General features: G+C 37.9%; 1 protein-coding gene across 1 annotated transcript in view; it reads right to left on the bottom strand.

Moving 5' to 3' along the window:
- The window catches only part of CFAP46 (cilia and flagella associated protein 46), a 121,364-nt gene that overhangs the window by 10,432 nt on the left and 97,189 nt on the right, over positions 1–13,743 (bottom strand). The window contains exons 51-59 of the mRNA XM_029283739.1: positions 13,169–13,284; positions 12,119–12,280; positions 11,145–11,203; positions 8,718–8,778; positions 7,767–7,802; positions 6,940–7,039; positions 5,612–5,724; positions 4,219–4,300; positions 2,550–2,686 (exon numbers count right to left, since the gene is read on the bottom strand). Of these exons, the coding sequence (XP_029139572.1) occupies positions 2,550–2,686; positions 4,219–4,300; positions 5,612–5,724; positions 6,940–7,039; positions 7,767–7,802; positions 8,718–8,778; positions 11,145–11,203; positions 12,119–12,280; positions 13,169–13,284 (866 nt within the window). The remainder of the gene's footprint in view (positions 1–2,549; positions 2,687–4,218; positions 4,301–5,611; positions 5,725–6,939; positions 7,040–7,766; positions 7,803–8,717; positions 8,779–11,144; positions 11,204–12,118; positions 12,281–13,168; positions 13,285–13,743) is intronic.

The raw sequence follows: 13,743 nt of genomic DNA, 5'->3' as shown, positions 1-13,743 counted from the left end.
TGGATATTCTGTTGCAAGCACTCTGGCAAGTTATCTCTGTTTGCTGTGTCTTATCAGTAAAGGCTTGGCAGGCAGCTACGCAGTTGCTGCCAAGAAATTCATTTGTCTTTGTCTGTGCCGAGTAGTTTTTCAGGCCTCGGCTGACTGGTTGGGGGGTGTGGGTCGGACGGGGGACAGAACAGGAGGAAAGAAAAAAGCTAAAAAGAAAATTTCGGAGCCTACCCTTCCCGAAAAAGAGAAAGCAGATCCAAATTTGGAGCTGGTGGAAGCAGTCTTAAAGCAGACCATAGAATATGTGAGAGAGTCCTTCGAGGAATTAAAAGCCCAGCTGAAGAGGCACCCAAGGTCGGAGGAAGAAGCAGAGGAAAGAGCCAATGGAGAAGAACCAGTGGTGACCGAGGTAGCAGCAGCGGTTGCCCCCCCCCTCAGCATCTCTACAGCGAGTGGACCTCTCCAAAGACCCAGAGAGACCTAGTTGAGGCAGGTCCTTACATATAGTGTTATATGTGTAACACATTGGGTGTAACACAGACTATTAAAATAAATGGCTTTAGGCATTTACTATATGAAAAACACCCCACATCTCACCCTCGTAAACAAATAATTTGTAGCATCAATTTACAGATAGTCCTCATTTAGTGACCACAATTGAGACAATTCAATCATTAAGTGAAGTGATTGCTAATTGAAACCACAACTGGGTTTCCTTTCCTTTGCTTAACAGACTTGCAAATATGAGTAAAGTTATTTTTTTCATCATGTTATAGTTATGAACAGTTGTTGTACAAGGCAGTCACTAAGTGTGGATTACCTGCATTTCAACCTTACTAGGGCAAGCAGCGGTTGTGGGCAATGGTAATTTCCTTCAAAGCTAGCTCAGAGCTCTCACCTGCATTGTGATTATTCTCTGCCTTTGATTTTAAACGCAAAATCAATATTTAATTCAAGCATTTTTGAAAGTACAAATTTGATTGGAGAAATGGCTGTCCAGGGTTGTTTGGACATAATCAAGACTTGCTGGGCATACAGGAAACACTTCTCACTTATTAAAAATGAACCAAACCCTGAATTCGTGTTGCTATTCATTATCTATTCTCTAAGGTCATGGATCTTAGATTCAAAATGGCTACACTTTGGCTGGCATGGGCCCACATTCATGGCAGTTGGTTCTGCCTCTGCACTCATGCTGCAAAAGTATAAATAATGATTTGTTCAAACCTAATACTTTATACTTTATTTGAGCTAACAGGTCAAATCTACATTCAGTCTGGACTAGTGAAAATGCATTGATTTCTGAATTTAATTTTATGTAGCAATGCTAATTTCCTAATAAGCATAGTTAAGTTTGCAGCCTACATTCAGGGAAAACAAAGTAAGATTCTGGCTTGAGCTGTTAACAGGGGAGCCTCCCTACATACTGTAGCTATGTGATTAGTTAGGGATCTGCCCTTAAAGATTTGTTATCAGAATGTTCTACAATTGCTGGTAGCAATAGGCAAGTACGTGCTGTCCCAGCATCTCTTTCTTTGGAAAACTAGCATTTAACAATGGCAGGTGCACTTCTCTTTTGCAAGATCTGCTGACAATGGATTTGTTCCTGCCTTGCCAGCCCATTCAGGCTTTTAGTACACTAGAACAGGAAACCAGTCATATATTCTTCTAGGAAGATAGGTGGGAAACAAAATGTTAAATTCCCAACTTATTCCAAAGGTCAAATCTTCACAAAAGTTGTATGCCTCTCCTATATCTTCTTCTTGGAATCCACTAAACAAGAAAGCAGCATACAAATAATGCAATTGTCTTCAGTAATAGTATCTTAATGTTTTTTCATAAGCTACTGTATGTAAATTAAAGGTGATTTTTATTAAACAAATATTTAATAAAATTATCTACTGCACAAAGAGCTGGGGTGACCTAGCTACAGGACAGGAACACTGTTTATAGTTAATTCAAATCTATACATGCTGTTTGCCTAGATTCACCACTTTTACTATACAAAGCATAATTTGATATAGGCAACTGTTAAGCAAATGTGTAAAGCACCATAAAAACCTTTTATTTTTCCTAAGTTCCCACTGGATTTTATTTTTCATGGTTCAAACATTTCTGGAAATGTTACAGATTACATATAATTCACAGTTACAGAAAACAGCGGGTATGTGATTTTACTTGTCAATTACAGTTCTACTTGCTTAACAAGTGCCCTGCATGGATTTAGGGAATACAAGGACTTCCACAATTCTTGGTAGATCCATGGCAAACATGTAGAGATTTTTAAGAAAAAGATCACCTGATGCAAGAAAATCTTTAAGAGTCTAGATCAGGGGTGTCAAACTCGCCATGTCACGTGATGTATCGTGACGTATCGTGACTTTTTCCCCATTGCTGGAACTGGGGTGGGTGTGATTTCGGCATGACGCATCCGGCCCATGGGCTGGCAGTTTGACACCCCTGGTCTAGATGCTTCACTTTCTAAAATTAGAGATATTAATCAAAACAAAATGACATGCAGTAGAATAATGTTTTTAATTGAGATTGCTTCTACATACTTTCGCATAAATGTTCTAATCGTATTGTATTTTGCTCCAGGGTAGTAAACCATTGGTTGATTATGACAGAACGCACTCCAATAAGGCTTAGAATGATTGCAGTTGCAGTTGTCTTCTCCAGAGATAAGCGTAAAGAACTAAAAAAAAAAGTTATCAAAAAACTTAAAATATAAAATTACAAGTATTCTTGAATAACTTGAATACAACAGGCAAAAACAAGCGCATTCAAATTTTGTCTGCCAAGATGTAATTGTAATTTTCTTATTTGCTCCTCATCAGTAAACTGGGAATTAAATATGGGATATGCAAGCTATGAAAAGCTGTAACATGCTATGTAGATGTTAAGGACATGAGGCAAACATGTAGTTTTGTTCAGAATAAAATGTTCCAACAAAATATGCTGAGTTGGCAAATGCTGTATCAGAACAAAATCTGGACAGTTCAAGTGCTTTTTAAAAAATTTAAAACATTCTCAGAACACACTTTCTGTTTTAAGAATGTAACACTGAAATCCAGCATGATGAGTTTGAAGCTCCATTTGGAGGCTATTTCAATCAAAACAATGGAATAACTAAGTTTTATTCCAATCCTCAAAACAATCAGAACGCATATATTTTGCCTTGGTTTGCAGTATCCAAGGTCAAAACATTTTATTTATTCCATATGGTTTATTCCCAAGGTGTAATAATATAAGGTCATTATGAGAAATTGTTCATAGACTATCTAGTTGTGGTTAAGTCACGGATGAAAATAATATTTTAGTAAGTATAAACAAATAGCAATTTGGTATCCATGACATAATGTACTCAGCTGCATGTTTCCATAATACTTCAATTCTACTCTGGATGATAATAGATCTTCTGGGGTAAATTTGAGGATGCACATGGGGATATGATGGACAGTTCTACTGCAAGTAGCAGCTTATTTGTGTATTGTAGTATATCACCCTGAGATTTCAACTTTGAAAAAATGGAGTGAGAAATTTAACTGTCAACAGAAGCAAACCTAACAGACATGCTTTAAAATAACAGACATGCTTTAAAATAGTAAAAGTATGTTGATAGATATTAAATGCAGGGGGGGACATGATAGCAGTGTTCCAATATCTCAGGGGCTGCCACAAAGAAGAGGGAGTCAAGCTATTCTCCAAGGCGCCTGAAGGTAGGACGAGAAGCAACGGATGGAAACTGATCAAGGAGAGAAGCAACTTAGAACTAAGGAGAAACTTCCTGACAGTTAGAACAATTAACCAATGGAACAACCTGCCTCCAGAAGCGGTGAATGCTCCAACACTGGAAGTTTTTAAGAAGAGACTGGACAGCCATTTTTCTGAAATGGTGTAGGGTTCCTGCCTGAGCAGGGGGTTGGACTCGATGACCTCCAAGGTCCCTTCCAACTACTACTACTACTACTACTACTACTACTACTACTACTACTACTACTACTACTACTACTACTACTACTACTACTTCTTCTTCTTCTTCTTCTTCTTCTTCTTCTTCTTATTATTATTATTATTATTATTATTATTATTATTCTTATTATTCTTATTATTATTATTATTATTATTATTATTATTATGTCAAGGCTTAATGTAACTTTATCTTCAGGTTTATCTTGCATTCCTTTCTCTTGTAAGATATACTGTATGTTGTAACATTTATTTTACCTTCTTCCTTCATCTTGGTTTCTTAAACGTATAAGACTTGGTTTGGAATGCACACGTCCTGAAAGTATAATCAATTGGCATTCTGAGGAAGAAAGAAACAGCAAAGCTGAGGTCATTTCAGGAGCATCTCAAGACATGAGGACAGACTCTTCCTAAGCCATTCTTAAAGATCAAGGAATCTCCAGAATCTCGTGGTATGTAATATCTGGGACATCAGAAGAAGGGAGGACATCTTTTGGCAGAAAGTAACGGAAATGAGCTTGGGCAAATAGAAGGCTATCAAGAGACATGGAAGCAAGAAAGAGAAGAGAAAAAAGGAAAGCTAGGAAAAAAGAGTTAAAATAATGGTCAAAACCAAGGAGCAACATAATTTGGGAGCAACATTTCCTAACAGTAAAACTTGTTCTGTATTTCTGCAAGTCAGAAATTAGCAAACAGAGGTTCCTTTTTCATTTTAGAGAAATAAAGAGGGAAGTCAGCGAAAGTGACAAAGAGAGAAGAGGCAGAAATGGGCAAAGCTAAGGCTAAGCTGCGACAGAACACCACAACACAGTCAATACAGGCAGTCCTTGACTTATGACCATAATTAGAACTGGAATCTTTGGGATTTGACCCATGTTTCTGCAGCCTTTCAGAAGAATTCCACTCTCCTCCATGCATGGAGAGAAATTCCTTCGAGGGGTTGCAGAAACAGGGCTAGATCTTTGGGATCTCACTTCTGTGTCTGTCGCTCTTTGAAGGAGTCCCTTCTCCTTCAAGGCGCTGCAGAAACAGGGCTCAGATCTTTGGGATATGATCTTGCTCCTGAAATCCTTTGGAGGAGTTCTCCTCCCTTTGTGCACAAAGGGATATTCCTTTGAGAGACTGCAGAAATGGGACTCAGACCTTCAGGACTGGACTTCTGTTCTTGTAGACCTTTGGAGGAATTTCTGACTACCTGTGGTGGTAGTGGTGGTGGTGGTGGGAATCTCGGGTACGTGACAGGAGGCATCAGCTTGCAATCTTCCCCAAGAGCTTCCCTCTTGACTGCCAGAGAATGTCTATGGAGATTCTCAGTCATCCAGGTCATGGGACACTTTCTAGAGAAGTTGGCAGAGAAGACTGCAAAGGACGATTACATGATTGCAGGGTGCTTGGCAACTGGTCATAAATGCAAACAGATTGCCAAGCACCCGGACACGATGGGGGGGGGACATAATGTTTTAAGATTGCCGGAAGTGCTTTACATCCTTTCCAAGGATGCTGTACTTTTGGGCTCTTGTTAAACAACTAGCCATAAGTTGAGGACTACCTGTATGGTATAGGAACATTGACAATAGACCCAGGAATAACATAATAATAATACATTCTACAAAGAAAAAGGAAAGCGCCTTTTCAGGCTTAAGTGAATCACCTGGGATGTTCATAGCAACTAGCTTGTCAAGTGCTACGTGGGAGAGGAATCTTGCCATTGCAGAGAAAAAAAGCATACTGCAGTTATTCAATATGTATTCCCATTCTATGTAACTGCAGGGGGAGAAAAGTCAAAATTTAATTTTAACATTATTTTCTATTTAGAGGGAAAACCACAACAAAGTGTGTTAGTACTACAACAAATGCAACCTTCATTGCAGGGATCTCTCTCCCCCCTCCCTCCCCCCTCTAGCACCTTTCTTGGCAAGATTTCAAAATGGTCTGCCATTGTGTTCTTCCTAGGGCTAAGAAAGAGTGACTGGCCCAAGGCCACCCAGTTGCCTTCGTGCATAGAATTCACAGTCTCCTAGCTATGCCAAATTGTTTACTCCAGCTAGTCTAGAATACTTCTACAGCTAATATGGGACGGAAAACAATTTATAATTTAATTTTTACAGATGTCATAGAATATCAGCATTAGAGATGGACATACTTAAAACATTATTTGGATTGGTTTCTACAGTATATTATTTCAATTAGTTTTCTTAAGGTCCACTTCAGTCCTTTTGTTATGAAAGACTGCAGCACTCTGGTTAAAAAGTATCATAAAGTATCCTGAATCCTATTCATTTCAACATGAGTTTTGAAAAAATGTAAACTTTAATTGATTTAAAATATCGTGATTCTTTCCATTAAAAATGTACTATATTCTTTTAAGATTAAAAAAAATTCTGAAAAATCTCTTAGGGGTTCACATATGTATACAAACTTCTTTAATTCTAAAATCAACAGACAAATAAAAATGTTGAATTTATCCTTTTTCAAATATTGCAATCTAATTCTCTATTTAAAAATGGATAAAAGGAAAAAGATTGTTTGAAAGTGGAAATATTGGAATTGTGTTCTAGCTTTACAACTCCTGGTGGTGGAATTGCAAAGAATGAGATTAGGAAAAGGATACTTTACACATGGGCAAAAGCCTGCACTGTACACTATCTGGTGCATTTTACTAATGTTTTGCTCTGATTTATTAACTGTGGTTCTATAAAAGAGTGAGAAATAGAACTACAGAGAGCAAGAGCAATCTGTCTTCATGAAAATAATATGAGGCAGATTATCATGGAAAATTCTTCCTAAACATATCTGTTAGGGTAAACTGCAAACAAAAATGCATGACTGTAAAAATTTGCCCTTCAAATATATATTTTAATGCAAACCTTTAAAAAACCCTCAGGTTTTCAGCAAATGAAACTAGACAGATTCACAAAAATGAAAAAAAAATGGGAATGAACAGAAATGAATTCATCTATTCCTAATGAACATACATACCTTGGAAAGTGTATATCACCCATTAAGCCTTCCCAACGAATGGTAAATGGCTCAAATTTTTCTAGGATTGCTCTAAAATTGTTTGCAGGATTTTCCAATTCTATATAATTTTTTTTAAAAAAAGGTATTAGCATTTGTTAGACTTTCCAACTCTAAATAGTTGTTAACTAAAAATATAATAAAGGCAGGCTTGTAAATACAGTAAGCATGCAAAAATTACATCTCCAATACTTTTCACTAAGTAGCCTGCACAAAGATTTATAATGCTTGATTCCATACTGGATAGCAATAAACAGAAGTTGTAAACATCACTTTGCCCACATTATAATAAGTGTAAACCAGGGTAAAGCAGTCAGGAAATATAACCAGATCAGCTAAATCTACTTTATTGTAAGGCTTCATTAACAAAACCTTGCAAATCTGAAGGTACAAAATTTCCAGCACTTTAAACAATCTGACCAATCAGGGCAGGTCCTTAAGTTTCTTTCTCTGACCCATTAAGCCCTTGCGGCTCTCCCCCTCCACTCTTGTCTGATTTTTTCCCCTAAGCAGCATCTTTTCCCTCATCCCCCAAGGTCATGCACACATTTTGTTACAGGGGGAACTTGATACAGAGAATTGCTAGTCATCTACTGGAATGTAATATAAGCGTGTAATACACTACTTATTCTTATTATACTGGGGCGGGATGTAAGAATGACTATTAATTTTTAACATCAGTCTTAGCTTTGCTGCCTATAAAAGTGATTTCTATGATGTTGGAAAAAGAAAACACAAAGCATAAAACAGGCTGATTTCTCATGGTTAAACAAGTTTACCAGCCTTACCATCTTCTCTGCCATCATTATATGGATCCACAATATCTGAGACAAAAAATTAAGAATGTGTAACCGACGTGAGAAATGGGCCATGCTGAACTGGCCTGTTCTATCATGCTCCCTACTTATAAGATATCCTCAGTCATAATATTGCAGGAAAATAGGCCCACTGGGTTTGAAGAACAGGCCAACAGTGAGTAAGTATCTCTTTCAAAGAAATATTATCAGCACCCCAACGTATCTAAATGTAATTTTGTCAGTACCATCATATTTCTGATTCTCTTCTCCCCCTCCGTGGCCCCCAAATCCTCTTTGTTCTTTACTGCTTTCTAGTAATGTGGATCAGCAGATTCCCATTCCACATGCCCCGGCTGTTCTCCCATCATGAAATGGCCTCCTTTCATATCCTGGTAACAGAAATTCACTTCTCTTTTTCTATTATTCAAAATTCAAAAATAACTCCTCACATTTATGCCTCCTTATCTGGGGAATATGCCTAGCAAACATTCACTTGAACTTTGTAACTTCACCTTAATTCTAAATTTATTCCTGTTGAGATTCAAGAAGGAAGCTTAAAATGATAATCTTTGGCTGTACATAATGGGCTGCTATTATTATATTTTACCAGCTGATTGTGTTTTCCATAGCGGAATATTTTATAGTTTTGTTTTTATTTATTGCATGCTATCCATATGATTGGTGTATACACAAATAGTATAAGATAACAAACATACATGTAGTATGAGGAACATCCTTGCATTTCTGCAGTTGCCATTGGTAAGTCAGACATTTTGCTCTATTAAGGGTATATTTTCTTAGCTCTGAAATTTGATTTAATTCCATCCATCCATCCATCCTAGAAACTCAAGGTAACATATCTTGTGGGAACCTTATTTACGAAAGTTCTATGAAAAACTCATTCTTTGGATAGTCTGATAAACAGCTATTTTTAAAGGATACATTTCACATTGTGGACATCAATGGAAATACAGTTGGGTGGCAGAATATGGTTAAGAGCTGGCTGTTTTATAATAAGAAACAGTTTAATTTGGCATGCAACAACCCCACCTCTGAAAAAAACAACTTCTCTAAACAAAAAACCTACATTTGAAATTCAAATAACACTGAGCTATTTTATTAATCTAAGTGAACATAATTTTATGCTTCTCCAGAGGTTTTTCAATATGCGAGAAAGGACACAAATTTTTTTTCTTGATGAATTTTCTCCAAAGACATCACATTTACCTAGAGTTATACAGCTGGCAGGAGTGAAGAGAAAAGGCCGAAGATGGGCAAAACCTCATGAAGAACTGAGCTGAGTGAGAGAAATTATATGTTTCTCTCAAGTGATTTTCAGTTGTATCTCCATTTTTCCTGCTCTTTATGAAACACACATCTACTGAAAATGTCTAATTAATGCTCTAAATAGGAAATTTAAAAAAAAACACATAAAAATGTTTACATGTACATTTTTTTTCCTGAACGTGACCCATAAGAATTCAGCTGAAAAATCAGACTTCCTTTTTTTCTTTGTTACAGGTAGTCCTCATTTAACGACAACTCACTTAGTGACCGTTTGAAGTTACAACAGCACTGAACAAGGGGGACTTGTGAGTGGTTCTTAAAGTTGCAGCTGTCATGGTGTCTCTGCAATTCTGAGATCACAATTCAGATGCTTGGCAACTGGCTCGCAATTATGGCGCCCTATAGTCTCATGATCAATATTTATGATCTTCACTGGTGGCTTCTGACAAGCAAAGGCAATGAGGAAACTGGCAGGAGGTTGTAAATGGTGATTATGCCACCAGATGGGACATTGCAACCAGGCAGGATTCACCTAATGGGAGAAACTGGGACTGCCGAAATTGCCATACTAAATTGACTAATGTCAGGTTCAAGAATCCAGGGGCCAGGATAGAATTCAAAGTACGGGTAGTCCTTGAGTTATGACCACAATTGAGCCCAAAATTTCTGTTGTTAAGCCTGACAGCTGTTAAGTGAAATTTGCCCCATTTTATGACCTTTCTTACCACCATTGTTAAGTGAATCACTGCAGTGGTTAAATTAGTAATACGGTTGTTAAATGAATCTGGCTTCTCCATTGACTTTGCTCATTAGGAAGTCTCAAAAGGTGACCCTGGGACACTGCAACCGTCATAAATATGAGTCAGTTGCCAAGCGTCTGAACTTTGATCACATGACCACGAGGCTGCTACAACAGTCGTAAGTGTGGAAAACTTTTTTCAGTGACGTTGTAACTTTGAATGGTCACTAAAGGAACTGTTGTAAGTCGAGGGCTACCTGTGCTATGAGTTTATTTCATGCTACCAATACACAGGAATCTGATCTACTAATGGTCAAGGCAAATTGGCATTAGGTAAGAGTCAACGGAATTCAGGGGAGCTGGACTTAGGTCTCTTGTAGGAGCATAGCAACTCCAAACTAATGATATATTATACTTGCTAGCCCTGCCCTGTTCTTGCGTGGTGCAGTGCCTTGTTTCTGTGCCCGGCGGTGCGGTGGTGGCCATTTTTGCGCCTTGCAGCACGACAGCGGCTCGTTTTTGTGCCCCATGGTGCGGAGGTGCCCCGTTTTTGTGCCCTGCGGCACAGCAGTGGCCAATTTCTGCACCTCACAGCACAGTGGCATCCATTTTTGCACCTTGCAGTGTGGCGGTGGCCCATTTTTGCACCCCACATGGTGGCAGCACGTTTTCGTGCCCCAAGATGCGGCAATGTCCCATATTCACGCCCCACAGCTGCAGCGCTAGCGCAAGTGAGGGTGTGTGTGTGCACATGTGCGCACACTGGCCAGCCTGTCCTGCGGCCCAGTGGCCACCAGGCCATGGCTCACTACTGGCCCATGGCCCACAGGTTGGGGACCCCTGCACTAAGTCTAGTTCTCCCCCTCCCCAAAGTCAGCTGACTCTTATCTGACTGGGAAAAATGCAACTGCCCATTATTTCAGATTCTACTGTTGAGGGATTCTTGGGTAGAGGAAGAATAGTTTTTGTCTTTTTGTCTGGAATTTGTCTAGATTACATTGAAACTCCTAGATTGATATTGCTCTAATAGGTGATTTCTTTGGATGAGATGAAACCAGTTTAGCAAAATAGTTTACTAGTAACTTGTACTTTTCACACAGTTCCAAAGTGCATTTTTGATCAATACTGAGATTTTCACAAATAGTCTTATGAACTTTTATTGCTACATAGATCTAATATGACAAAACCAAGGAGCTAAGAAAACATGTAACTACAACACTAGTATGTATACTCAAAATAAAAAAAAACTATTAATAAAACAAATGTAATTGTCTTGGATATTGATGATGGCATGAAGATATTAGTTAAGCATTTCAGGGAAACTCTGCAGAATATATACTTACTATTTTTGTACCTCTTCTTTGTTCACTTTTTGGTCTTGTACTCTTTTTCCCCTCACTATCTATAAGCATTAAAAGCACCATGTAAATAAACTGCTTTTCTCTGTAGACCATGCATGCTCTTTATTCTTGTATTTCAACAGCACTATTAAGTAATATTAATAAATCAATAAACAATTTATCCATTTATTTGTTTATCCATTTAACTTGACAAGCATACTTCTTTTGTTTCTTTCTTTCTTTATTTTAGGATGGATCTCTTGACTAAGAAATCTAAAAAGTTTGGGAAATCATTCAGATAAATATAAAGCTTGCATTGCTGCCTCAGTTCCCATATCAACTTTTTAAAATTTAGCACATACCATTTCAGCACTGCCTCACAGACTGACTAGATTCTCTATCAGCATCAGAAGAAAGCAAGATCTGAAATGCTAGCCTTATTTAGGTAGTCTATCTGTACAGAGGATGTAAACATCTGAAAAGCGTATGAGACATGAAAGAGATCTCTGCATATGCTCTGGTCTCTTAGTTCTTCTTTATGCTGAGCAGAGTTCTGAAAGGACCATCTTGTCATGCTGCAAGTTCTACTTACATAATAATAATCAGAATAGAGCTGAAAGGGACTTTGGAGGTCTTCTAGTCAAGCCCCCTGCTCAAGCAAGAGTCCCTATATCATTTCAGACAGTCCAGTCTCTTCTTAAAAACCTTGAGTGATGAAGTACCCACAACGTCTGAAGGCAAAACGTCTGGTTAATTGTGAATCTCTTTTCAGACCTTTCTGCTCAATCCAGCATTGCTGGAAAATGGGAAGGCTAACCTGAGATACCATAAATTAGGACAGGATGCTCAAACCTAATTGCACAAATTAACACCAGTGGTCATGGAGAAAGACTTGAATAGGATTTCTGGACTGCTGTACTTAAACTTCAACAAGAAGTTTTGATTATATTTTCAAATGTTTGTTAACATAGCCATACCTCCTTCGTCTTTACGTATCCGATTGTAGACCATTTGGAGAGAGAAATCTCTGGACAGAGAACTTATTGCATCATCTTGGAAAATAGTTAGAGCTTCCAAAGGTAATTCCAGAAGATCTTTATCTGCCAATAGAATCACACACTCTCCTATGTCTTCAGCACCTGATGATAACAAGAAAAATTAGATCAACTACAAACATATACAAAGGCATTAAGAATAAAATCTCTTTTGACATTTTCCTTTCTCTTCCAATGAAATAATTTTGTTTTCATCCTTAAATTTTTAACCCTGTCTGATAAGCTCTGGGATATAGTATATGTTACAAGCTACAAAACAATTGGTGGGATTCAATCAGTTCACACCACTTCGGCAGAACCGGTAGCTAATTTTTTGTTGCCTAGGCCCAGAATGGACTTCCGGAAGCAGCATCCACATCCACACAGAGAACCGGTTGTTCACATATTTGAATCCCACCACTGTACAAACCTCTTTATTTGGAGAGGTTCAATAACAAGTATTTAATTAACTATGTGGCAACTTTTCCTTACCCACCTAAAAGTAACATCTGTATTCAGAAACAATTTTTGAATTGAAGCAAACAATTTTTAGTTTTATTTTAGTGAGCATTATCAAATCTGAATATATAACTTGACTTCAGTTTCTTCTGTCTTCATATTATTAAATATTATTAGGAGCACACAACCTTAAATTAAGGCAATCTTATAGTGTATTGTTGTTCAAACTTGTAATTCATCGGAAAACTGGGATTAAAACAACCTTGTGGGATACTTAATTTCTTTGAATCAGAATTTTGGCTAGGAGAAAAAGGAGTAATAATGTTTCTAATCTCTTTTCTTGTCAGACAGATGAATACAACAGAAGGGTAAGGATGGTGAACCTGTGGCTGCTCTTTTAAACCAAATTTCAGCTACTGAACGGTTCAAAAAGAATCAATCCAGGCGTAAATTGTAAATAACATGCAAATTTGAAAACAATCATTTTTATTTAAATTTAAATGCCCCAAATATGCTTTGAAAGTTAAGACATACCTTGACTTGATGTGCTTTTAGTTTTAGTTTTCCCTGAATCATCTGCCTTAGTTTTCCCTGGACTACCTTTTCTGGTTTTTGCTGAGTCAGCTGGAGACAGTGCTGGACTCTGGCGTCTAAGGAGATATAAACAGCAGAACACATCTTTACAATATTAAACAGGATATAATTTTTAAAGAGCACTAGTGCCATCCATCCATCCATCCCAGAGATTAAACCCTAGGTTTTTTCCTCCCACCTCTTCAAATCGATATAAATTTGAAACCTGAAGTCTTGCATGTTTACAAAACATTTCTATCTGGCTAGAGTCTCATTATTTCCCATCTTGCAAGCTTCAACCTTATACCATCTTCCTGTCTATTTTCTCCATTCCCTCTTGTTGTGTTCTTTTGTATTCCCCCCCCTTAATCCCCTATGCGCATCCTGATCACCCATTAAGGGTGATTGCCCTTCTCCATTGATCACCCATTAAGGGTGATTGCCCTTCTCCATCTGCATACAGTTTCATGCCCGTTGCTGGTTGGCTAACTAGCAACGGGGTCTTACCAGCCAATGGAATTGTGTGATTACAAGCC

Source organism: Protobothrops mucrosquamatus, unplaced genomic scaffold (genome assembly GCF_001527695.2).
Source record: "Protobothrops mucrosquamatus isolate PMUCROS unplaced genomic scaffold, P.Mucros_1.0 scaffold209, whole genome shotgun sequence".
Classification (NCBI taxonomy): Eukaryota; Metazoa; Chordata; class Lepidosauria; order Squamata; family Viperidae; genus Protobothrops; species Protobothrops mucrosquamatus.
This window is presented reverse-complemented; position numbering and strand designations above follow the sequence as displayed.